This window comes from Pelecanus crispus, chromosome 5, assembly GCF_030463565.1.
Source record: "Pelecanus crispus isolate bPelCri1 chromosome 5, bPelCri1.pri, whole genome shotgun sequence".
In the NCBI taxonomy this organism is placed as follows: Eukaryota; Metazoa; Chordata; class Aves; order Pelecaniformes; family Pelecanidae; genus Pelecanus; species Pelecanus crispus.
This window is the reverse complement of record NC_134647.1, coordinates 27,441,881-27,469,312: the sequence shown is the minus strand read 5'-3', so window position 1 is coordinate 27,469,312 and position 27,432 is coordinate 27,441,881. Positions and strand designations below refer to the sequence as shown.

Below are 27,432 nucleotides of genomic sequence, written 5' to 3'. Positions count from 1 at the left end.
TGGTCTGTTGGGGTGGTGTTTGCACACTGAAAAAAAACCCCAAGATAGAGATTTGATGAGTGATAGAATCATTTTGAGCGTTTGCTTGGGCATGTGCATTTCCATGTGCTGTAAAAAAGGAAAAAGGAAAAACTAATGGAAAAACAGGTATGACAGGTAAGGCCTAGATCTTCCACTGACTTGAATCAAGCTGTCTATTATAGCCAGTGAAGCAACTGGAGGATCTTGCTAATCCTGTATAATAACAATAAAATGTAAAATTGCACAGCCAGCCCATGTGAAAAATGTGAACCTGCTACTTTTAGTTTATGGTAAGGCATCTTGGGTTTTTGCCAAAAAAATATTATTGCCAAAATAATGCTCAATGCTTCTGTAGTTCTCCATGTTTATCAGAGCAGCAATAACAAAAATACTCTCTTCTTTAAAGTTCTCACTTCTTTAACAGCTCATAAAATGGTTCTGAATGTTATAAAAATGCTTTTTTGCTATCACACTTTATAATTTGTTTAATTAACTATTATCTTAAATGCATTGAGTACACCAAAGCCAATATTTTGCATGTTGCCACTCAGGTTTCCATGTGTGGAGGTAATTCAGCATGGAACGAGTCGGCAAATGGTAAGCTAATAGCAACAGGAAGGAAACTGCTCTGGGTCATTTCTGCCAAGTCAGCGAATACGATCTCTTCGTACATGACCATTGCCTGAACTGTACAGCATCGCACTTGTCACTGTAATTGGGGGAGGGGGGGTGGAAAGGGAAGCAGTGTCACCACCACCAGGCAGTGATCGACTGAACCACTGCCAAGTGTTTCCTTTCGCAAACTCACCTTCTGTCTGAAGTTAAAACAGCAAGAGGATTTTTTTTTTTTCTTCATGACTTGGAAATACATCTTGCTGACAGGCCTTGTGCTACGGCATGCCATGCTGTGGGATGGTTATGAGGTAACGTATCAGCCAGCTTCTTCCAAATGAGCAGCCCAATGTATATTATAAACAGTAGCAAATATTACTAATTCATTGCAAAATGTATATGTGAAAATTGTGCGTTTATGAGGGAGATGTGGGGATGTGCATGTGTGTAGATTGGGGGGGATATACGTGCATGTGTACAAAGAGATAAAAGATTTTTAAAAGTCCAGGTATGTTTAAAGTGCAGGACCAAAACTCAGCACAATTTTAAGAAAGCAGTATGTCATTCTCATCTTCTAGGCATGATGCAATTCATATTCATTTTCCATCCCCTTTCTAATACTTTTGAGAATCTTATTTGTTACTGATTTGTCTGCTTTCCAGTTTTACTGGTTTTATAGTTGAGTTTTTTCACAGAACAGTATGTAAAGACTCAGAGAATCTTTTGTTAGGGATGCTGTAGTTGTAGTCAACCAATTTTATTTGCTTACTGGTGGTATTGTTGAATTTCTGAGTTGCAGTAGGCTCTAGATTTGGATATTTAGACTGTTTTTGCCTATGTACGCTAGCTTACATTTATCTGGGTTACACTCAGTTTGCCTAATTCCCACAGTGTTTATCCTTCACACCTGTCATTCCTCTCCAAACTTCTGTGGCTTTTATTAAAAAAGAGGGGCCTGGGGTAATCAGCAAATACTGTTGACTCAGTGTCTACTTCCTCCCTTGGAATTCTTCATAATTATATAAAATCATGCTGCTATGCACCACAGACACTGCATGTTTAAACTCTCTTTTTTGAGAACAGTGTTTCAGTACTATAATTCACAGACTTTGCCATTTATCTTGCAAGTATTGATTTTCCCTAACAGTCTTTTACAATGGACTTTAAAGCTCATTGGAAAACTAAATCATTCATGGTTATCTACTGAAAGGCACAGTGAACGCCAGTGGTCATGCACTTCATTTCTTTCTAACTTAACACAACCTTTGCAAATGTAGATTTCTGTGTTTGTGTATATATAATCTTTTTTTCTTCTTCACTGTAAAGTGCTGCTGGGAGTATGTAAAAGTTTTTAAAAAGCCTTTTTCCAGAAGATCAAGTTTGACTGAGTAGAAGCTAAATCCAGTTGACCCATAATGTATGTGTCATCCAAAGTGCCATAATTTTTCATCTTGTGCAGAAACAGAATACTAGAAGAGATTTTTGTCCCTTCCCCTAAAAAAACCCATCATTTGCCTTATGGATCAATCAGGAAATCTATGCACTTCACTCACAAGAGGACTTGTCAAAGACTGTAGACAGTGAAACCTCTAGTGTGCAGTGCTCAGTCTCTGCCTTCAGTAGGACTGAGGGGACCCTGCACCACGTGCCAGGGCTTGCGTGTGTTCGCTGAAGGTGGCAAAAAGAAATGTGGTCTGAAGAAAAAACTTCTTTGGATCCATCTGTTCATTTTCAATGGCAGTCAGATATAGAAACATTTTTCTAAACCTTGCCAGGAGGTAGTTTCTAACTTAATGGCCTGAAAAAAAGAAAAGTTTCTGCTTAGGAGCTTGATACAGTAACTACCATGGCAGGAAAAACAAGGTAAAATGTATTAACTACAAACATGTTTAAAGGAACACCCCCTACAGTGTTTCCAAAAGAACTCTTATTTATGGAAATCTATTTAAAATCTGGGGTAAACCCTTTCTTATCTAGTTAATTGTGACAGTTTTAAATTCTGAAAACATCTGTGATGATCCAGATGAAACATCAGTGTTCCCATTTCGTTTGTGAAAGTGTTCTGATCACTTGCTTCTCTCCACATGGGGTACTTGCAAATCAACCACTGAGCAGACCCTGATTTTTCTAAAAGAAATGCCTACCCCAGGTGTATCTTATTTTCTTGACAGAATTGTGTGATTTAGTTTAAAATGCCTCCCTTCTGTTTCTTCTAAAAACATCAATAGTTCTAAAAATGCTGTGGATGTATGTATAAAACTTATCAATTCATGCCCCAATTAAGTTTGTCTTTGTTCTTTAGGACTTGCTTATTATATAGGAAAAAAATAATTGGGGAATGATTGCACTAACTTCTTGGATACATGCCTTTATTCCTCAGTAAGGGTGCCTTTTTTTTTTCAACACATCAGCTAAAAAGGGATCTTCTAAGGGCAGAATGAAGGATTCCAGGAAGAGAGGTATTGCAGAATAGGTGCTCTCTTCCCTGGCCTTTTCACAGCACCAGCAAATAGTTTTGTCAGAACAGGACAGGCACTGTCACAGCCTGAACCTGAGTTGCTGCACAGAAGGACAAACCCTCTCTCAGAAGTGCTGCAGCAGCGGATCCAAAGGTGTCATCATATTTGTCCTGGCGTCAAGTTCTAAAAGCTCTTGCTCAGTTACTCATACCCCGCTGTCTGAAACACATAGCTTGAATCAAATTCTTGGCTGGTATTACTTAAAATGTTCTTGTTTATAGCAGAATGAGAGACAGCATTATAGGAACTTCCCAAATTGGTACCTCCAATTTTGAATGGATGTATACAAAAGGTATTGTTTAAGCAGAGCTCTTTTTTAGCATGCTAAAATGACTTTGATGATTCCTTAACATATAACATGTTGCATATTGATTACATTTAAAGATCTGTAAGACTTCAAAGTTAAGTGCATAAAGTCAGTGGACATCAGAGTTAAGATTACTGTGCTCCCCATTGTGCATTTATTATAAGGTAATCTTGAATTTTGCACTCGCTGGCTTCCATGACACAGCTTCACCTTGTGTACCATTCTTTCTCTGCACGTCCCCGATTCTTTGTCTCATGTCATCCATCTTGTGGACCAAATGAAGAAAGGACACTGTGTGATCACATCGTGGAAGGTTATCATGATAACCTTTTAGACTTTTAGTCTTTTAGACTTTCTTAGACTTTTTAGTCTTTTAGACTTTTAGATAGACTTTTAGTCTAGTCTACCCTTGATTGGCTTTGAGTAGACTTGGTAGTGTAGGTTAATGGTTGGACTGGATGATCTTAAAGGTCTTTTCCAACCTAAACGATTCTATGATTCTATGATGTGTGTGCTAAAGTGGCTGAAAGCCAGGATTTATCTTGCAAGGCAAACTTAATGATCACTGTCTGCATGTCCCTATAAAGGATGTATACTCCCCAGAAAAAAAATCTCAAAACTCCAGTGCGTTCTACCTTGTCCTGAAATGAGAGCAGCACTACATGATTCAAATTTAGTCAAAGCTGTACAGCCAAGGACCTGTCAGTGCGCACAAAAGCAGTATCAGCGACTTCTCAGATTCTATCATCATAGAAAATAATCAGCAATTCATATGCTTCCTTCTGAGTTTGTTATGGCCTCAGGGGTAATCAAAGATTATAGCATCTCTTGTAGCTTTCACATTAGTGAAATATTTTCCATCTAACTAGCCCATGATTGGTTTCTAAATGCTGGTTCATACCTTCATATTTTAGAGGACACACAAGTTAATGTGGCCTAGTTACTGCATCAGTGTCTATTTCTCTTTAAGTAGGCTTATGCTGATTCTTTATATTAGAGTTCCCTCAGTCCCCTTGCAAAGTGGACCAGAAGTATTCTACATCTGCCAGTGAAGGTGAGCCAGCTGGAATGGGCTACAGGAAGGGAAAGAGGAGCTGACTAGTAACTTAGTCAGAGATCTCTGTCTCTTCTCCAGCATTAAGCTTGCTGGACTAAGTATCCCTGGCCTACCCCCAAGACAACTACTGGGAGGAACTAATTTGCTCTTTCCTCTTCTGCATTTTCAATTATGTCCCTCATTTTTGTTTGCTACCTATCTAGTTCTCATTTGAAGGGCCCAGTAATCAGCCAAGGCAGAAGCGGAGGTCTGCAGATAAGAGCTCAGGGCACTTGTATTGCCAGCTTCCCTCGCCCCTCTGCGCCAAGTGCCTCTTCTGCATTTGGCACGGTGCCGCGGTTCGGGAGCTTGCTGTTTCCTTAGCAGGGTCTGAATTCAGCCACTTAATGCCCTGCTGCAGTGCCAAAGTATGCTCTGGAGCTCAGGATTGTATACAGGAGGAGCAAATTACAGATGCAGCCAACTGGATGTTGCCAGCCCATTATCCATGGTCCTCTTTACTGAAGTAGCCTGCTCATGTGCTCTGATTTCCCCTTTTCCCTTTTGTGAAGTGGTGGAGGGGAGTGACCTGCTCTGCTCCTCTCCCTCTGAAACACTCTGCTCCAGAGAGCAGGTGAAGTTTTGTAAGAGCTGTACTTTACACTCACTAACTAAGAGCACAGAAAGGAAATTTAACCAATTAGCTTAGAAGAAGAGGTGTTTTGTGGGGTAGCTGGGTATTTTGTTTGGGGTTTTTTGGTTGTTTTTTTAATCAAGAAATGGCAAGATTTTTTTTTCTTACAGGCATTTTATACCCTTTTTTATAGTCATGCAGGCAGGCACAAAAGGCACTTCAGGTTTGCCTTCTATTCCTGTGTCAAGCACTTAAAAACATTCCTATTTCACTTTTAGTTATTATGGGTATAATAGTTTGTGTTTTCCAAGTCATAGCCAGAATCACCCAAACTACAACATGAGGAATCATCCTGTTACCTTTTATAAAGGGAATAAAAGAGAATAAATAGGTGTTTTCCCAGATATTTACAGGTGAGGAAAGCAGAAGTTCAGGAACCACATAATAAAGCCCAAATTCTGGCAGCACAGTCCTCTGCTCTGTGGCTAGTCTTTGCTTTCTCCTCTGACTCTCTTCTCACAGTACCTGGCTGCAGAGTCCCTTTACCCTCCATGTCTTCCTCTTTTCAGTTTCCTGTAGTACCTTTTTCTTGTGTCCTTAGGCTTTTTGTACCAAGCCAGGAATTCCTCCTTGTCTTTCTATGGCTTTGATGCAAACCAGCAGAGACCTCTTTCAGCTGTGGCAGCAGTTTTTGGAAAAATTCTTCTCAGCCTTTGGAGGCCCTGAAAAATACTTACTTAAGGTGGTGTATTTTCCCACAGAATACTTGAGCCATTTCTGCTGAAACTTTCAAAAAAGATTGAGCTTGAAGCAAACACCTGGTAAGATACACAGCATTAGATAAGGAAGAACAAAAACATGGCTGCCAAAAGCAGGGAATTGTCAATCAATCTTTGACAGCTTTTACAGTTTGTGGTATTTTAACATAAAGATGCAGGTTCCCTAGTTCCTGTCAGGAGTCTCTTCAAAGAGCAACTCTTTGTTAAATAGGTGAGCCTAAATAAGTACTTTTCTGCCTTGTTTCTAGTCTTTACTACATATTATACTCAGGAAAAAATCTTACTTAAAATAATACAGACTGGCTTTAAGGGAGAATCTCTTCAAACATTAATTATTGTTTAAAGTTTCCTGTTACGTTGTATTTTCTCTAACAGGTATGGGATGAATAAGCTTCCTCCTCTCAGTTCCCAGATCAGCAGCCAAATAGGGAACCCTGTCTCTAAGGAGAAAGTGCACTGACATGCAATGCTGAGAAACAGAAATCACAGGAGCTCAGTGTCCACAGTGTGGTTTTTGAGAAATGGTTCCTAAATTGCCGCACTACTTCTTCTATTGTTATGCATACAAGTAATTAGGTCATCAGCCTAATTCTGTAAAGAAATATAGTTTCTGCATACAAATCCTACCATTTGCTGAGTCCTCCAGAAAATCTGTTCCTTGGCTACGTGTTTTATCTCTGTCTTTACAGAAAGCTTGGAGTTGGTCTCTCTGACACTTCAACAGTATTTATTTCTTTTACTGGTCAGCATAGGGAAAACCTGAGAAGCCTTTATCTTCATTGAATTGCTTTCTTCTCAAGTTAGCAATATGTTCATGACACAAGGAAGCTGGTTAGAGGGAGAGGGTTGTTAGCCATAAATATTTTTGGAATTAGACCACTGAAGGATGTTTTGCAAATAGACTGTGAGGAAAACATCTCCCCTCAGAGCAAGCAGTTACAAAATTGTAGTTTAAGACAAATGGCACATGTTGCACTGCTGTGCTTATAAAGGTTTTGCTAGTTTCTAATTATAAGTCTTGTTCTAAGCAAAATTCTAGAGCACGTTTAGAGAAATCTAAATTATCCACGTGTCTGATGAATACAGAAGTGGCTGCTTTTACAGCATGCTGGCTGTACGTGGGTGGCTTTCCTGCCCTCCCTTAGACCTTCGTCACATTGTTCCATGAGAAACTAAGAATTACTGCAGTAATTATTAATTAATAAATGATAAGAATGTAGCTAAGAATTAATTCTTGTTGTACTCTTTCTGAATGTGGATATAGCTACTGGTCTTTTAACCTAGATACAGGCAATTTTATGACAATTTAAAAGTACTCTATGGCAATTTAAAGTCATAGTGTGAAACTTACCTTTCTTTAGCATACCTGAAAACCAATGATACACAGGTTTGAAGCACTGACCGGCTAATTTCAACTACCAGAGTAAGGCTGGCCTGATTTGAAGATCTGTGCCTTTCAAACCTGTCTTCTCTGTATTCGGTCTGTCTGGTCTTACAGTAGAGTTACCACGAACTTCAGCTGCTTCCCCAAGTTAACAATAGGGAAAGAGGATCACATTTCTTGCTCATGTATTTCTTAGAAGAGACAGATTTATACCTTGATTTATGTCTCATTTACTTAGATTTAAAGAAAAAAAAAAAGAAAAACCACCAACCCCCCCCACACACACCAAACTCAACAGGCTTTGATACGACATTAAGTTTCAGGACAGATTTAAATAGAAATTGATTGTTCCTTTAAAGATTCATATCTAAATACAGCACTTTTTAATCAAAAGCATTTTAAAGGCTGTTTGTGTAGTGTGTGATCAAAAAAAAAAAAAAAACCAACCACCCCAAACCAGAAACATCATTATTGATTTTTAAATGAAGAAAGCCTATTATTCCTTCCTTACTGTGAAGAGTAGATTACAACTGTCAGGTAACATACTTATGCAATTCTCAGTTCTGATTTGCTTCTCATTTATATTCAGTCATTTTATACATTTATATTCAAAGGTATATATACACACATATAGAATTTATCCTCTTTTTAGATTTTTTTTTTTTTTTAGTATGTGAAAATATTAATTCATTTCAGAAGACTAGGCTTCCTGTGTCTTTATTCTCTCCTGTTCCCAGAATTAATCAAGGCCATGAATTTGTCCCTAACCTCTCTTTGCATATTCAGAACTTGAGAGGAAATTCAAATCTATCTAATGAAATACCAATCATCTTTGTGGTGTTGGTGTTCTGGAGCAGGCTGGGAACAAGAAAACTCAGCAAAACTTAGAGCAGGCCCTTCAAAAGAAAAGGGTCATATCTAATGACCATCTCAAAGATGAAAGCAAAAATCAGGAATCTTGTTTACCCCACATATTATCTAAGCTGTGTTTCTGTCTACAAACTCCTAGGCTTGAGTCTTTTGGCACAATTCTACTGAAAGGTAATTTTTCATATTATTTTACCTATTCATATTATTTTACTGTCAGATGGTAATAGTGTAGTGTAACAAGAATAGCTTTGCTCTCAGAGTATGTTATTGGTTTGATTTTCATCAAGTCTCAAACTGTACTATGTTTTTATTTTTTGGTGGATCTGCAGGCAAGATGTTTTTCGTAGTGTTTTTTTGTTTAGCTGAACACAGCCAAGTGTTCTGAATGACAGCAACCTTAATAATAAATAGTAGTTATATAGCATCTTCCATCAGACAATTCTGAAGAGTTGTAAACATGTTATTTAGACCTTTCAGCCTTTTTGTGGGGTTGCAAGTATTTTTATCCCCATTTTACAAATGAATAATATAAGGCCTAGGTGATGTGACTCATGTACAGTTAAACTTGTGAGCTAGCAGAGCCACAAAGGGAAAGGAAGATGTCATATTCCTTAAGTATTAGTTTAACCATTGGGTTTGTACTTGACTTTGTTCTTTTTCTCAGGTTTGGTCTGTCATGGTCCTAAAAGTTCATCTTACAGATACAGAGTCTTGTACTATGATAGAGGAGTAATCTGGATGGATTAATAAAAGAAGCTGCTGATTACTTAAAGCTGGTTCAGTTTAGTATAAAAAAAAAAAAAAAGCATTAAACCTCAGAACTTGTTTTTTTCCTCATTCTCCATTTGCTTGGGGGGAATTCTCTTTTATTCCAAAACATTTTCAGCAGCTTTCTGTTTCTTTATTTCACCTACAAAAATCTCCAATCTTGTCTGAAAATTTGACATTTTTCTATCATAACTTTTAAATCTATTGTTGGTGTTCACATTACAAACACAATCCTTTTATGTATTTATATCCTCACTTGAGAATAAGCCTTATAAGAAACTGAGACCAGATTCAGAATTTTTTTTTTTTTTGCTGTGGTGTCTTACTGATTCGTTCTTTCTTTGGGTTAAGTCTTTCTACAGGAATCAAATATTAAATTTTAATAATCTTTTACATGATAGTTTCTAAAACAGCAGTGGTATTTAATTTTTAGAACACTTTTTCTAAGGCTCTCCTAGTTATGATTTTCTAAACCAGAGATTATTTTTAACATGCAGTAAATATGTCCATGGGTGAAGGGAAGGAAGGGCAGAGGAAATATTCCCAGCACTGAAAAAATAATAGTGAAAAATAATTAAAAGGTGTTTTCTCTCTTTTGATCTCTGTGCCTTAATCATATCACATTATACGGGGAGAAGAGAGGGGTACGGAGAGATGAGAATTATTTACCTGATGTATTTTGTTTTTAAATATCAGAGTTTCTTGATTTAAGCTAGAGAAGTGCAGAACTGGAGGAGGACAGAAGAGCAAAATATTAGAAAAACCCTGATTTTATTTCAGTTGGACAGTGTAGAATGTTTTTCTTTTTGCTTATGTTGGTCTAAACCACTATTTTGGACTGGTTTAGGAGAAACAAAATTCCACTGAGAAGGCTGGGATTCATCCTTGGCCTCCTGAGCTTCGTCCGACAGTCTTGCAAATGAGACTTTCTAAGTGAAAACCCTACTGAAAGCAGTCTTCACTTCAATGTAAGATTCCCAGTTTGGTTGTATTTCAGCCAGCTCCCTCTCCCAGGCTGGACCAGAACACATCCTAAGATAGAGAAGGATGTGTGATGGTGAAATTATTTGTGCTAGCACGCAAGAGGGATAAATGGGCATGTCAGTAAAGATTTAGGGCTGTGCTTCCCAATTTGATGCTGAGGCAATAAGATTAATGTATTTCTTGTTAAAACAACAAAAAAAAAGTAGTTAAGTAGGTAAAGAGAAAGTGTATTTGAGCATATTGTTCTAACTTTTAGTACCTATGTTTCAATGGCATTGAAAATCTGAAAGAGAGAAAACCTACCAAATGAATCAAGGCTTTTATAGCAAGAGGCTTAAGGAATTTATTTGGTTTATCAAAGAGAAAGTTAAGAGCTGACCTGATGGCAGTGTACAAATGCCTACACATTCAGAAGGTATCTGAGGTTAGGGTGACCTTTAATAGTGAAGCACAACTAGATCAAGTGGTTTATAATAGACATTGTAAGATGTGGATTCTAACTGTGAGAATAATTTATTATTAGCATTGCTTCCCCAGTGATGTTATAAATTTATCTTAGTTGGAAACTTAAATCAAGGTGTTGAGGAGGTGTTTCGCCAAAAATTTAGGCTCTTGGTTGACCACAAATTATTGGACATCATAAAAGGAAGGGCTGAAACTCTCCAGTGCATGAAATTGTGTCGTGCCTTTTTCAGGAAATCAGACGTAATGGTTCCTTCTCACCTAAAACAAACCTGTAAATTGCTGTAGATACCACTTTCACTATTCTGTGTGATTGCAGATACAGACACAGAGAGTGAGTCATCCACTTTTTCATTTTTCCATGCAAGCTGGACTTTAAAAGGGAAACATGCAAGAGGGTAGCACACCAAGTGGCTCTGCATTATGCCACAGGACTGGACAAAAAAGTAGGGAGGGAGTGGCTGGAGACAGCAAATCAGTCTCCCAAGTCTGGGATTCCAGCAACTGCAACTCTGTTAACAGAAATAATGTGGAATTTATAAAAACAAAATTAGCTAAACCTTAATCTTTGAAAGGAAAATGAAGAAGCTGAATTTATTAATATTTCACCTCTTTTAAGGCATAAAAGGTTGTTCCCAGCTCTGGGTGCCCTTTGTCTTGTACTAAAAATGAAGTAGAAGTGTACACTCCAAAGGTGTATCTTTCCTTTTTTATTTTTAAGTACTCACTGTTATTTCAACAACTCTTCATGGATAACTGTAGTATCTAACATGTTAGCAGGAGAATTACAGCAAGATTTTTGTTTTGTTTTAAAACACCTTTGGGATGATTTCACTGACTAGTAGTAGTGTGTGGAGGGTCACAGCTGTCACAGCCACTGTTTTCCGTAGGGAAGCTGGAGCTTGCTGTCAAATTGATCAAGGGGGGAGAGAAAAACACAGTGAGAAGTTGCAATCAGAGAGGTTTGCCTTCGGAGTACAATGTTATTGTATTTTGGGAACCATGTGGGAGGGGAGGGAGATGTTAGTCTCCGTGGTATGACTTCTTTCTTAGTGGATGCTTATGTCTTTCTACACTTGGAGAAAGACATCTACTCAGAATTTAAAAAAAAAAAAAAAAAAAGTGGTCTTGTTGCAACCTGAGTGTGGTTGGGTTTGATTTCAATGAGATCCAGATTTCATGCTCTATGCAAATGTGCTATGTGTAAGTACATTAAGAGAGCCTGTTAAACAACAAAATGTGATTAAAGCAATCCTCAGTTAGACCACAGGATTATGGTAAAAAATGCTATAATGTTGTAAATTAATTATTTTTTCTGTTCTAATTAAACATTTGCACAAGTCCCTGAATCAGCTGCTGGGAATCTGACAGAAGCGCTCCCCTGGCTTGGTTATTGGCCATTTACATCTATCTGGTTTTTCAAACCCCAAAATGTTGTGAACAGCATAGAGATAGAGGCGTGGGGAGGTAGTGTTTAGAGAACTGCAAGTTCACCATACAGAAATACATCTCTGTGGGGACACGCTCTGCGCTAGTCAAGGAGGGCCAATACATGGGGAGTATTGACGGCATTCCCACAAAAAAAAAGGAAGTTGTGCGCATCGTAGAATCATAGAATCATTTAGGTTGGAAAAGACCTTTAAGATCATCGAGTCCAACTGTAAACCTAACACTACCAAATCTACCACTAAACTGTGTCCCTAAGCACCACATCTACATGTCTTTTAAATACCTTCAGAGCTGTGACTCAACCGCTTCCCTGGGCAGCCTGTTTGTCCTGGTTTTGGCTGGGATAGAGTTAATTTTCTTCCTAGTAGCTGATAGAGTGCTGTGTTTTGGATTTAGTATGAGAATAACCGTGATAACACACTGATGTTTTAGTTGTTGCTAAGCAGTGCTTACACTAGTCAAGGACTTTTCAGCTTCCCATGCTCTGCCAGGTGCACAAGAAACTGGGAGGGGGCACAGCCAGGACAGCTGACCCAAACTGCCCAAAGGGCTATTCCATACCATATGACGTCATGCTCAGTATATAAACTGGGGGGGGGGGGGTTGGCCGGGGAGCAGCGATCGCTGCTCGGGAACTGTCTGGGTACCGGTCAGCAGGTGGTGAACAATTGCATTGTGCATCACTTGCTTTGTATATTATTATTATAATTATTGTATTGTTTTATTATTATCATTACTATTTTACTTTATTTCAATTATTAAACTGTTCTTATCTTACTCTTATTCCTCTGATTCTCTCCCCCATCCCATCGGGGTAGGGGGAGTGAGCGAGCGGCTGCGTGGTGCTTAGTTGCTGGCTGGGGCTAAACCACGACACTGTTCCAATGCTTGATAACGCTTCCAGTGAAGAAATTTTTCCTAATATCCAATCTAAACCTCCCCTGGCGCAACTTGGGGCCATTTCCTCTCATCGTATCACTTGTTACTTGGGAGAAGAGACCAACACCCACCTCGCTACAACCTCCATTCAGCTAGAGCTCCACTGGTAGAGCTGACTCAAGTGTCCCTGGTGATGCAAAATAAGCAAGGAGATGTATAATAGTATAGCATTCATTTGAACAGTAAATTACACTTAGCATTAGCCAAATGAGAAATATGTTCCCTGTTGGGACAAAAGCAGCATGAACACGGAGATAACAGATTCTTGCTAGTTTGCATTGGCCAAGAGTGCCAAATACTGCATCACAATGTTAATGTTTCTGATTTTATGCTGGGTATTTTAACTATGTGCTCTGTTGAGTATGTGTATTCACTTGTCACTACTTTAGTCATCATAACATGTACAGTTGTGGTAGGAGGCTGTGTATATATGGCAGAAGTTATGATAAGCTTCAGCATATAGTCATTCTCCAGAGTGGCAGTGTGCTTGGCTTTCCTGACAACTGGAGCTGAAACACAGGACAAGTTCATGTAGGCCTTCTGATCTAGAAGGATGTTGAAAGGATCTGATCTACAGGATGTTTGTTGCTGTTTGCCTACTTACATTATCATCATCATAGCACACAAATAAGGCGTGTTATCCAGCGGTTTAAAAAAATCCCAGAACTTAATTTAGATGCTGCCCCTGCATCGGTAGTTTATGTATGCCACTGTTTTCTCCCTTTGGTTGCCAGAGGGAAAAACTGGATTATATTATCAGTTTGTTCCATATACGGTTTAAAATTTTGCTTTATTAGAGTAAAACAACACAGTATGCCGCAGGGCCACTCTCAGTGTTTTTTCAGAAGCTTCTTAATGCCCAGTGGTTAAGTGATACTCAGCTAAATCTCTTATACCCACTTACCAATATTCTGTTTACAAGTGCTTCTCGAACAGGCAACTCTAGATTTGACCCAAGCGTTACATCATGATGAGAGGTAACTGAACTGAAGGCGTAAATTCCCAGTCACAATTTTAAACCTTACTCGGATTTAAGGTTGTGCTGCTGTTACAAGAAGACAGAGCTTTTGGGTGTGGATTTTTGTTGGAGTAGTAGCAATAGCGTGTATGATGCTTGCTTAGTGTGCTTCAGTAGCTAAGCAGATCAGGAAGAGAATGAAAGCTTAGAAATTAGGTCATTAGGTAGAAATGGCAAATGTAAATCAGTGCACTATCACTAGCTCAGATGTGTAACCAGCAATTTAGCCCTGGATACTAGGCAAGCACCAAAAGCTTCAACTTAGATAAGCGCCTGGGTTTATCCAAACTTTTAAACTGGAGGTTGCACCTGAGCAAAAACGAATACAAATATTCTAGATTTCCAGCATCACAAAAAGCAGCTTTTCTTGCAATGTAGTGTCACCTCATTTAAACAAAAGGCTTAGAAATGATACCTAACCTTTCTGTTTGCAGCAAGTTACCTCTTGAGAGGATCAGTGCAATTTATTTCTGAGGCTCACAAATTGGTGTTTGTACTGTCTGCTATGTGTAAAGAGATCTTTTTAAATAAGCAGAACTTCAGTTTCACCGAAGGAGTTTCCTGATGCACTTGCTCAGTTTTTTTTCTCCTTCCTATGCCTGCTTTGATGTCTCTTAGTAGTCTGGTTCAGTTCCCAGAAGGCACCAGAAGAATCTGTGGTACCATGACATACAGCAGGGCAGGGAGAGTTTCTCGTAGCAAGAGTTATAAGGGACTTCAAGGATGAATTTTTTTAGTTACTGATGATAATGTGTAACAGCTCATATAAAACTGGTTTTGTACCAGAGGACTGACAGGTGGCAAACAGGATGCAAGTTTTTAAAACCCATTCCATAGGGAATGTAAGTTTTGGGGTGGCATGTTTTTGCCAGGCAAATTAATAGAAACCGCAATAAGAACAGTATAAGAGGACACCTCACACTGTAAACTGCCTGTAAAGTGTCAACATAATTCCTTTTTAAAGACAAATCCTTCTTTACAAACCTGTTTACAGTGGTCAAAAAACATGTGAGTAAGGGTGTTTTAATTGACATATTTTTAATTACCAAAAGGGTTTTTACAAAACCCCTTGGCAAAGGTTTTTAAGAAAACTAAATTGGCATAAGAGGATCCTTACATGCCAAAAAGATAACTTGCGAGGTGAGCTGAGGAAGTTTGCTAATGGTGAAGTTCTCCAAGGTAGTGAGGACAAAGAAAGACCAAAACATTGTGAAAGACCTTAGTGAGACTGAGAAACCAGACAATGGTTGGTGAAGTTCCATCTAGATAAAATTAAAGTGATGCACATGCAAGGAAAACTTCACAAAATTTCACATAGAAAGTAATGTGCTATGAATTGGCCATTAACACTTGGGAGTAAGATCTCAGGTTTATAATAGTGATTCCATGAAAACACCAGCTCAATTTAGTACTGATCCACCCCGAGTATTATATATGGTTTCTGTCCATGTCTTCAAAATATTTGATTGGATTTGTTAAATTGTGGTAGAACGGAGAAAGGCTACAAGCATGGTCAAAGGAATGGAATAGTTTCCATGCACAGAATGACTGAGCAACACAGAAATAACTTGGGATGTGGTACAGGTGTTATAAAATTGAGTTGCATGGAGCTACACTTAAAAAAGAATTGTTTCTTGACATAGCAGATTGTAGGCATTGGAACTCACTGCAAAGAGTGGAGGTAACGTTTTACGTCAGTTCAAGGGGTTACTGTGCAAGAGAAAGTCACTGAGATTTACCAAATCCACAGAAGACACCTGGCTCTGGAAAATTTCTGGTGGGAAAAATATGTGGACCTTGTGAAAATAGTCGGGCGAAATATTATATATGTTTGTGCTGCTGCCATTGTTCTCTTGATAACAACATATGATTGTTTTGGGGGATAAAGCGATAGGCTAGATGGAGCTTCAGTAGAGTTCAGTAGTTCTATGCTTTTGGGTTGTCTGTTGCTACATTTGCATTTTTTAAGTGCTTTCAAAGTCATTGTCGCCAGTCTCAGTAGTTGTAGAGTATTTCTCATGTTTGCATATTCTGAAATCGGGAAATAGAAGAATTAGTAGTAGATTCCTGCTGAAACCTGTCCAGACTTAATCCTTGCTCACTTTGATAGTTCAGGTGGTTTTAAGGAGACTTGTTGCAAGAAGATAGTATCTTCAACTTTACTGGAAAGACATTTTTAAATTTAACTTTTTACTAAACTAATGGTGATAGGAGAACAAGACTAAAAGGTTTTTAAACTTAGTTGTGGCTACCAGAGCACTGTGAATGCTTTATTAATTCTTCCTATAGCATAAACAGCATAGTGCAGATTTTTATTTGCATTTGTGGTAGCTGTTAGCTTCTGTTGTTTTGTTTTATAGAACTGGTTTTTAAATACCAGTGTTCCCCGCTGGGCAAAGTTTGCTGCGTCATTTCCCAATATATATGTCAATAAATTACTCTCTCCTTTTTTCCTACTCCCTCCCTACCTGCAATGAAGAGGATAATTTTGTGTGGTAATCTGAGATCAGTTTACCCTGCAGCATTAATCTAACAGAGAGATACTATTTTATTTTTCCAGCATGCTGTAATCCACCCCAGTTTCTGATATATTTAAAACCTATTAATTGTTAATGTTGCACTTCTTGAATTCTAATCATGACCAGACTACATGCGGGGCTCTGGTTTGGGAAGGATCATTAACCGTTCTCCTGAGGATCCTGAATGGTACTTTCTGGAGGCAGCATGAGCTGTATTATTTGTGAGAGTTTGTCCTTGTGCTGCTACATCTGTTTGAAACTGGGACTTTGTGCATAGTCTGCATTGTATGGTTTTGAACTGAATTGCCTAACGCTAGCACTGTGGATTGTTATCTGGAATGCACAGAGGAATCATTGATCACTGCTTCTTTTTGCCTTTTTATTTTTTTAAACGGGACTGCAGACGCTAGTGGGTGTTTTTGCTATTTCTTTTCACCGATCTCAGACACTTCAAATGGTTGAGGTACTTTTCAGCATTAGTCTTTTGTTCTAGATTACCTGACCTAACAATTAGTAGTTAAGTTGAAAAGCAAAACATATCTTTCATTTAAGGGGGAAAAAAAAAAAGCTATTCCCTAACGATACAGCAATCTTTTAATGTATATTATAAATGTAATAATATATATTGACTGGCATATCTATTATAAAATGGACGCTCAAAAAACTTTTAATCTGCATGTATAATTGTGATATGCAGGATGATGCAGTAAATAGTACAAGTCAGAAATCAATTTTTTTTTGTTCTATTTTAAGCTTTTAAACTTTGGACCATCACTATATTCTAGAAACAGAGGAAACAGGAAATAAGGATATTTATTTTAGGGTTTTTTTTTTTACTTTATCACATTCATTGTAAGAACATTGTGGTGCCATTTAATAATTCAGCAGTTCATTCCAGACAAGGTGGTTTTACTTTTGTAATTTTCTGAATATGGTACCCCTATGGCAATGAAATACAGTATTTAATGGCAAAAGCTGATAAAAATTATATAATCTCTCCAGAAAATTTGTTAGCAATGACTTTTTCAAAACCATGCATTTGGTTTAAAAGGAATGTAGCAAGAGACCTATGTAGCTCTAGTCCAAAAAAATTGTTAAGTAAGTGTTTAATGTTAGGTAATAGATTATCGGAGAATGTCGTCTTAGGCAGGTATGATGCAATATGTTTTTCTTGAATTTTTGTATTTGTGCATGTGCATATATGTGGAGAAAATCCTCATTAGTGCAGGTTTCTGTGGAAGCGTAAATAGAAAGGGAAAATTACAATCTTTATCCTCAGGTTTAGAAAGTCTGGAAGCAGCTATTTTACTGTTTTTTAACTAACGAATCAGTAACTTCAACTTTTTTCTTTTCCTTTTGTAAGTCAGCTTAGTATCAAATATGTGACGTGTACCATCCATGATTAAACAGCCAGGTTTGATTTCTTCAAGTAGTACTGTAAAGGAAAAAAGAAAATCACTGAGACTGCAAAGCAAGCTTCAGAAAAATATAACTTTATAACAAATTGAGCTCTTTTCTCCTGTGCTAATTTAAAAACAGGGTTGGGAAATGAGCACTTATCTGTTCTTGTAGTCTGCCATTTTTTGCCATTCCTCTTCAGAATCCATTTCTCATCTTAAATAAGAATGGAGGACCACACGGGCATGAGATGCTCATAGGACAATGTGGGTTGAAAGGGACCTCAGAAGTCATCTGGTCCAACGTCCTGCTCAGAGCAGGGTCAGCTGTGAGATCGGAGCAGATATTCTGTTTTATATGAATTAAAAAAATATGTTTGAATCTTTTTGAGTCAGGAATTAATTTTAATGTGTATCCATGCCACATCAGGAAAAATGACATGTTATGCTTAATTGAGGCCTCGATGCAGTAGCAGTTATAAACTCTTTTTCCTTAACATCCAGTACCGTTCCCCAGCTCCTGCAGTATTAACAACAGAGCTCTCTGCAATCTTGAGGATATTCTAAACTGGTGACCAACAGGAGTTCTAGTATTTAGCAAAGGTGTAATCAGTTCCTAGTTCCTGAAAATGTTCGGTCAAATTTAGGATTAATATATTCAGTGCTTCACTTATCTCACATTTTTCGCAGTGTTAAAATATTTTCTGAAGCGTGGTAACTTTGGTACTGTTTCCTGGTGCAAAGACTCCCGCATGCTCCTCCGAACTTCAGCCTTCCCATGGGCTTTGTCACTCATCAGTTCTGCATGGAAATGTTTGAGGATTGCGACCTTTTTTCCCCACAAGTGATGTTTCTAATGGAGCCTGCAAAGGACCTTCTCTCACAAAGAGGTCTCCAGGAGAGACTATTTTCCAAATAAGTGCTAATATCTCTCACTGAACAGAAAAACAAGTAGAGATAAATGACAGTGATTTGTTAGGGGGCAAAAGTGGTTTCCTGTAATGTGGCTGTTGGATCAGCAGGTGATAGGGGAAGGCTTTCAGGGGGCTCTTTGCAATTCAGATGCAGATGCGTGCATCTGCAGCATGGAGGTTGTGCAGGGTTGGGGGAGGAACTATTTAGTAGCCTGGGGATGTCAGCAACAATGGAGCTGCCTTTTCTTCATGAGCTCTGGCACGCTACCAATTCCCTAACCTGTGTTAAATCTTACTATTATGAGGGCTGAAATTTTATTTCCTCTTGTTTATCTCAAGAAAGTAAAGAAAAGAAGAGAAAAAGCTTCTAGCATAAAGTGTTATTTTTTATTTTTCTTCTGTACTGTATATTGCCCTGAAAAGTTGTAAATTGATTATTGTTTGTTCTCCAGATGGATCCTGTGCAAAAAGCAGTCATAAACCATACATTTGGAGTGTCCATTCCCCAAAAGAAGAAGCAAGTCATTTCCTGTAATGTCTGCCAGCTTCGCTTTAACTCTGATGTGAGTATTGGCTATTTTCATTCCTTTCTTTTTTTTTTATTTGGTACAATAGGTATAATTAATCTAAACCTCTGTTTCCCAAACAAATCATTCCATTTCTGTCTACATTCTGCTCAGCCTGCTGGGCTGATATTTTGTCCCCTCAGAGGTGGAAGTCCATAGAGGTGTATTGCTCTTTGATTTTGTTGAATGGGTCTGGCATGCTATGCAATGCCACATCCATTGATGATATCCCATTTGACAGTCCAGTAACCTTCAAGAGGTACTGCAAAATGAAATCTTTAAAAAAAAAAAGGGGGGGGGGGAGCAGACAGAAAATCTTCCCTGTGAGTTTTCCATGTCATACTCACTCTTCTTCCAGAAGAAATACCTTTTTCCTGTTGTTCCTACATCCTTGCTGATGTCTTCCAATTTCTTAATAAAGTCACTCTTCCAGTAACTTTCATTTGTAATGAATATGAACATTTACTTCTAGCTGTCTTTTTGAGTATGATAAAGTTCAATAATATTAAATAATATTATATCAATAATAATATAATATCAATAATATTAAAAATAATGCATTACAAAAGAGTACATTGACTGATATGTTTAAAATATATATCCAATTAATGTTTTTCCTGAGTAGCTTGAAAATTAAAGAAATTAAAGAAAACTATGTCTAAGAAAATTACATCTTTGACACTTTAAAAAGATGTATTTGCTCTTGGAGACTACTTAGTAATGTCATTAAGGCAATAAAAAAACAAAAAAATTCTCGGATTTTTTGTTGATCTCAAGTGTAAGAAAAAATCCTTAAGTTGTGTTAATATTATATATTTTGCTGTTACAATTTCAGTCTAAGAAACAGTTTGCAGGCACCTCCTCAAAGCCTTCAAGTACTTGCTGCTCCTAGAGATTCACAGTAAAACACCCATACCTATTACTCTGATTTTCTCTGCCTCTACCATTCCACTTTGAAAAGTGTCTTGTAAAGTGGTTTCCCTAGTTTGGCTTTCTTGTCAAGGCTGGTAAGGATTTTGAAGCAGTGCTATCTTACCTTTAAACTGACTTCTAAATCTGTTGTCTTTTGACAAGCTTATTAATCTTTCTTTGAAGTGGCAATATCTACTTAGTTAACCCATTTCAAAAGTCATTATTTAAAATATAGTTCACTTGTCTTTCCTCTTTAAGGTTAAGATTTAAGGCCAAAAAAAATCTTTCTGCTCTGATACTTGGTCCAGATACCTACTTTTACTGATTAAAACAAGGAAGCAGTGAAGCTTTTAAAAATTTCCTTGGGCTCTGTGGATCATTAGGGAGGCAGCTCAGCCTGTTCCTGCTCTTCCTTCTCTTCCTGAGGCCATGGTCCCTCTGATGATGGGTCCTGTCCCTAGAGGAGTCACTCACTTTGTCTGCACTGATATTCAGATGAACAAACAGCACTTCAGGCAGACAGTTTGAATCGCAATTTAGTGTCTCAAAACAAAAAAAGAGCTGAAATATTATATCCCACTGTACATGTACGAACCAAGCAATTTTTCCTATCTAGACCTACTCACAAAATATTACAAAAAGTGCATATCATATTCTGCTTTCAATGGTGGCATCACAAAAGCATGGCAGGTTATAGCCTTGTTTCCTCTTCTGGGGCAGGTGTATTCATACGGTATCATGCTCCTTTCTTTCTAAATGTGATCAATATGCTCAGTTCTAGTTACTAGAAAATATCATCATCCTTTTGTAATGGATAGTAGTAAGAAAGGACGAAGTATCATGACTGTGCTGCTGTTAGTGATAAAATGCAGTTCCTTACTTTCTACAGTAGTTTACTTTACCAGGACATTCAAAAACAACCTGGAAATTTGATTTTAGAATGTGCTGAGATTCTAGTGGTGTTATTAATACTAGAAAATACTTAAATATAAATTTAAGTTTCACAAATATTTCATAACCACAGCATACAAGAATATCTGGAGAATGAGTTTTCGTAGTATAGCACTTCTATTTTAAAAGCTATCTAGCCTTTCATCAGATTATTAAGCTTCTCCTTGAAAGCTTACATGAGATTTTAAATCTTTCCTCCAGGTTCAGTCTTTTGACCTTGAGAGTTATTTATCTAAGTGTTTGTTGCCTTTCTTTTTTCTGAGAGAGTGAGATCTTATTTAATTCAGATATTATTCTTGCCACCACCCTCCCATAATCTGCACTGAGGTAATGCTAATGGCCTTTCAATTAAGCTCTACAGACTCCCTTGATGGAGTTTTCTTACACACACACACATGTAGGCAAATATTTTCTTGTGGCAGTTATTCCTTGAAAAGATGGTGCATAGTTCTTTCTTAGCCTGTTAAAAGTTCCTTCACAGAAATAAAAATCTGGAGACTCTGCTTGTATTTTACTTTTTGGTCCCTTTATAATGTCAAATTATGCTTAGTGGGTGGAACGGTCTTTACAATCCATCCTGTGTTTGCAGACTGGGGAAAAGGTAGTCAGATATTTGTAAACCTTGTATCTGTTGAATCTTTCAGTGAATCAGGTCCACCATTTAACATCCTAAGAACGTATTGAGAGCCTTTCGGGTGGCATCAAACTGATAACCTGCATTAAAACCTGAGCACAGCACATTGCAGAATGAGATTTGTAGAACAGCCACTTCACACTTGCAGTTTTTTCTGGCTCTACAAGGCTGACATGCTCCTTGTTGTTGATGGGCGTTTTGTTCCTTTGAACTTCCTTTGACCTAAATTATGCAAGCAAATGAAATAGAAATGACAGAAGTAAGCTATTAAGTAGTTTTCTTACTTTTGTTCTCCTAAATGAATTTCAGTGGCTGTGAGAAGAAGAAAATTGGTTTCCTTGCCTGCAATCTTTTCCTCACACTGTGGACACTCACTGATCTGGATCAATAGACTGAAAACATTCAGACTAGTCAATTTATAGTTGTCAAGCCTCCTTCTAAATTAGTACAGTAAATTGCAAAGGTTGCAGTTTCCTTCTGCTCGTGTGTCTGCAGGTTTAGCTTTGGTGAGAGCGTTCTGGCATCAGATGCAGAGGCAGGGATGTGCAGCTATCTGCAGGAAGAAAAAGTCTGATATCAGGGATGGAAGAAAATTTTGAAATAGGTTGTCTCCAATGTGGGAGTAAACATATCTAATGTTGAAGTGATGCCTTCTGTATTTTGAAAAAAAAAAAGTTGCTAGGATGATGCTATTTTTCTTCTACCATATCATAATTTGAAGAGAGTGTTTCCTAACTGAACTATTCAGGATCTCCCAGTCTCCTGTACAACATGGAAGAAAACAATTGCATACAAACTCAAAATTTGGCCTGATCTGTTTATCCTCTTCCAAAAAAGAAATTAAGGCGTTTGACTTGTACTCATAGACATTCACCGTCATACTCTATCTGTCCTTTTCTACAATTCATTAGCTGCAGTTTGGTCAATTTGGAAGTTGTGTTTTTCTGCTAATAAATTCTGGCATAAACAGCGTGAGCACCCCTTCCAAGCTCTGTCAAGTCCAGGAGAAACTGTAGTACAGAAGAGATGATCCAAAGTCTTGAGAAACAGAAAAATAAAATGCCATCTCTGTGAAGTAACACCAAACTAGAGTTGTTGTAATAGCCTGAACTTTGAGGTCCTTGAATTGGAATTTTATCTGTAATAGTAGTATTGACCTGACAACAGTGATAAACTGAGGTTGCTTCAGCAGTGTTTTTCCCAGGATCTAGTTAAGATGCTGTAGCTGGTACTTAGAGTGGGATTAGGTGCCTAAACCTATTTGGGACATCCACACCAGGCTGCTAGACATGACAGAGGACCTGCAGCTGGAGGTCAGGCAGGACTCCTGAGGGCATCCCAAATTATTCTGGATGCCTGTTTCTAGAACTCAATCCACACTCATTAGGTTTGCTTCTATTTTCTTTTTCCTTTCTTTTCTTGTTTGGGTTTTTTTTCTTTCTTTTTTTTTTTTTTTTTGTGAAGGGGGGAAGCAGGATTTATTGAGGAGAAAAAGCATTAAAAGAAATAGGAGAAAATTAATTGCCATCAAAATTATGATATGAGAAAACTGGAAAGCTAGTAAAGCTCTCAACAATTCAAGGGAAGTGAAAGGGCAATAAAGTGGGGAGGGAATAGAGAAAAAGGCTTTTTCCTAAACTAATTTTTAATGATGGTAGGTACCAGGAGTCATCTGCTGTTGAATTAAGTTGGAAATCTCAATTTAGGAAGGATAGCATTATGAGGATTGATAGTTGATGAGATTGATTAGTCAGAGTAGTCAATAAGATACATATTCTAGCCTGCATAAACTTTATACTGTTATGCAGAGGAACATACTTTTATGGAAACTGGTGTGTTTGGTTGTTTTGTTTTTTTTTTTAAATAAAGGCAACACTATCCATTAATATTTACAGTTGGATTTGCTCCAGTATATTAGAATAAACATAGGTGTTTCCATCTTTGCATCAAAAAATCTGTTAATGCTATTTTATCTTTTGATTTCTACATGATGAGGAAACAGTATGTGTTCCAGTGCAGCAATGACTAGTGTGTCAGTAAAGTTCAAGCTACGGTCTTGTGTTTCAGCTCAGAAAAAATGAGAAACATCTTAGTTATATTTACTACCACCAGAGACCAGGCAGCAGAAGAGGAAGAATCTTCTTCATGGAACAGATTGTGATAGTGAGTCAGATTTTATGCTAGCATAAAGGCCACCAGAGCAAGGGATGTAACTGTATTCCACCAAGAGGAAGCAAGACATGCTGACAAAGATCTAGCTTAGCCTTTGAAAAAAATTTGTTTTCCTTCTAAGAATTCTGAGATTCCTTTCAAACCCATGGTATATCTATGTGGAGTATAGATAAGCTTTGCTAAATAAGTTTTCGTATTAATTATGTAGGTCTGGTTTGTTGATATTAATTATTTATATTACAGACGTTCTAGCAGAAACAAAAAGCAGCTTGAGTGAGTTTGCTGAATCCTTATAATACCATAAGAGGGTCCACTAGCAACAGGGCAAAGGGAAAAATGGATGATTTCTATCCCACATAAATTCCTTCTCTGCCTACTCTTGGCTCGTTCTTTCTCATTCCTTCTGGCCACCGGATGAATCTGTAGCATCTCCTGCAGCTGCTGTGTGGCAATAAGTCCCTCCAGCAGCTGTGGAGCTTTGGCCAGCCTGTCCCCAAAATATCTCTTACATTCTGTTGTAGCATCTGACACTGTAGCTTGCAGCCATAAGAGAAAAGTGAGTTGCAGTTGCAAAGATACCTGTTTGACTTCTGCAGAATTGCTTTTTTCTCCATATCTATGAATCATCACCTTATGTTCAAGTAACTTCTCTCTGTTCTTCTCCTTCATTATTTGTATTGATAGTCCACAGAGTTTTTGGAGCTTAGGCACCATACAATACTGTCAGTGCTAATCCAGTCCCTTTCCTCAGCAGCCAGACCTCTCTGCATTGAAACTCACAAATATATTATGCTAACAGTCCACATGGGGTTTTTTGTTCATTTTTTTGTTTCATGGTGGTGGTTTTTTTGGGAAACAGAGTTTGTCATCTGTTGATCATGTGTAAAACAAGTATCTGCTTCCCTCTGCACATTTGCTGTTTCTTGTAGAACCGTCTTTGGCTGTTATACAGCCCTGTAGGTACCATCTTGTTGATAGGATATCATTTGATTGAAATAAACTTGTGTTTGCACAGTGTGTTGCTCTGTGAGTAATGACTGTAAGTCAGTACTGCTTTTTAGTGTCACCTGCAAAGACTTGGAAATCAAGAAGAAACACCTTGTAGGGCAGATCAGAAAAAGCAGATGTAACAGTTGGGTATTAAGAGATGCTGAAGGTCATCTTATTGTTGAATGCATTTATAGATAATAAATATAGTGTGATGATAGCGATCATCTTTTTAAAAAGCCAGAAGGTAAATTTGTGAACTGTAGGTGAGCATTACCAAATGTTAACTTTGCAAATTTGATTTAATCGCTCATGCTGTCAAAAAGATAACACACAAAATAATCAGTAGCATCAAATAAAAATCTACAGAACTGTCACCGTCTTTTGTCAAATGCTTTACATTTTCCCTATAAATAAGACTATTTATATTGATTCTTTGGGTATGGAGGGTAGTGAAGTGGATAGGAGGTAATTAAAAGCATAAATCTAAGGAACTTGTGAAGGTAATTTTCTGTTTTGTAGACAGAACTGACAAAATGATGGAAGTTGTTAGCTTCAACATGACAGAAATATTGCACAATTATAGGGTACAGGGTTATAAAGTGCTGGAAGTTCTGTTCAAATAACAGCTATTTAACAGAGCTTTTAACTAAGTTTGGTTAGATATTTAAAATATGGGTTGACGACTTATGACATGGCTGATCTTCACAGCTTTTTGGTTTTTCTGTGTCCTTCTCAATAGTAATCTGCCTTACTATTTGGAGCAATTAGGTTTTAGAAATCTGTTGAGAACAGAATTGAAAAAAATAATGCATAGCTTTGGTATAATGAATGTATGAAAACTTCAGTTTTGCAGATTTCTTCAATTCTATTATTAATATCAAATGAGATAAAACTAAATTTTTCAACACCACTTCCTAATTTATCACTTCATGTAATTTTTATTACAGTTGTGATTCTAGTCTAAATTGTTCTTCATTTATATGCTTGTCCTTGTTTCAGCTGGGATAGAGTTAATTTTCTTCCTAGTAGCTGATAGAGTGCTGTGTTTTGGATTTAGTATGAGAATAACCGTGATAACACACTGATGTTTTAGTTGTTGCTAAGCAGTGCTTACACTAGTCAAGGACTTTTCAGCTTCCCATGCTCTGCCAGGTGCACAAGAAACGGAGGGGACACAGCCAGGACAGCTGACCCAAACTGCCCAAAGGGCTATGCCATACCATATGATGTCATGCTCAGTATAGAAACTGGGCGGAGTTGGCTGGGGGACAGTGATCGCTGCTCAGGGACTGGCTGGGCATTGGTCAATGGGTGGGGAGCAATTGCATTGTGCATCACTTGTTCTGTATGTTCTTTTATCATTATTATTACTTTCTCTTCTGCTGCTGTCCGATTAAACTGCCTTTATCTCAACCCACAGGTTTTACTTTTTTTTCTGATTCTCTCCCCCATCCCACCAGGGTGGGGAGGGTGAGCAAGTGGCTGTGTGGTCCTTAGTTGCCGACTGGGGTTAAACCATGACAATACTCCTCACATAAATGTGCATACTCTTACAATATGGTTCTAACAGGTAAACTATGTGATCAAACATTTGGCAGACTGCTTACTATTTTAAGAAAGGGAGATTTGTAGTTTAGGACCTGCTGTGAATTAACATGACAATATGTTATGGATCTAAATACCTCTGGGCTCCTCCAATCTTACACAGTTAGATGCCTTCTCTAATAGGACTGCTGCCATTGCAGCCATGTTAGGAGAGCTCTCAGGGATGTTGCACATACTTAATTAAACCACTTCTCCTTACTGCCTAATGTAATGCAATTAGGGTTAACCTAGCTACTTCCACACTAAGAGCTTTACTGGCGAAAACAATGAATTTTTTTTGTACTTGGGACTATGTAGTTATGATGGAATTCTGTATTTATCAGGAATTCTGGAAGTCGCAGCCTTGCTTAGATCCATGCTTTTACAGGAATACTATTACTTATCTCCCAGCGCTACTTAGGCCTTATTTATATCTTTCAGACACAAATTCTGTTGATTTCAAAATAAGCTTGGGTAATTGAAGCTATTGATAATTTAGGATAAAGACCTGAATATTATGAGGATGTTTTAAGTATTCTGAAATAATTATAAAATAAGGAAATTCTGTATTAATGATATGCCCCCTGGAACTGGAATCAGCTTGATGTATAAAAGTGGGCAGGTACAGAGGTGCTGAGAGGTGGTCTTTCTGCGGGGTATGTTATGACTATATTTAGGACATGTTAGGTTTTTTTTTTTCTTAAGCTTAAAATGATGTAAAACTTTTTATGGTATGCAGGAAGAATTTATCTTTGTAGATACTCCAGAGCAGAATAAGAATTTTCAGCATTATTACATATCAGTTAAGTCTTCCAGTTGTAAATTGTCTATATGGTTGAACATTATTGGCAGAAGCTTTTGTGGTATTTTCAACAAAATATTTTTCTTTGGAGATTACCATTGTATTGACACCAAATGAGTATAGCATTTGAGATAAAATTGCTGTTAAGACTTCCCATCCAGTGTGGAATTCCTGCTTTAAAAAGATGCAGTAGCAAGGGAGAAGAAGTA

General features: G+C 37.7%; 1 protein-coding gene across 3 annotated transcripts in view; it reads left to right on the top strand.

Moving 5' to 3' along the window:
• The window catches only part of ZNF385B (zinc finger protein 385B), a 143,967-nt gene that overhangs the window by 86,442 nt on the left and 30,093 nt on the right, over positions 1–27,432 (top strand). For 2 of the 3 annotated variants that reach the window (XM_075710994.1, XM_075710995.1), the window contains one exon: positions 19,065–19,175. In XM_075710994.1, the coding sequence (XP_075567109.1) occupies positions 19,065–19,175 (111 nt within the window). Of the gene's footprint in view, positions 1–7,815; positions 7,830–19,064; positions 19,176–27,432 lie in introns of all 3 variants that reach the window. The other variant, XM_075710996.1, reaches the window with a different exon arrangement.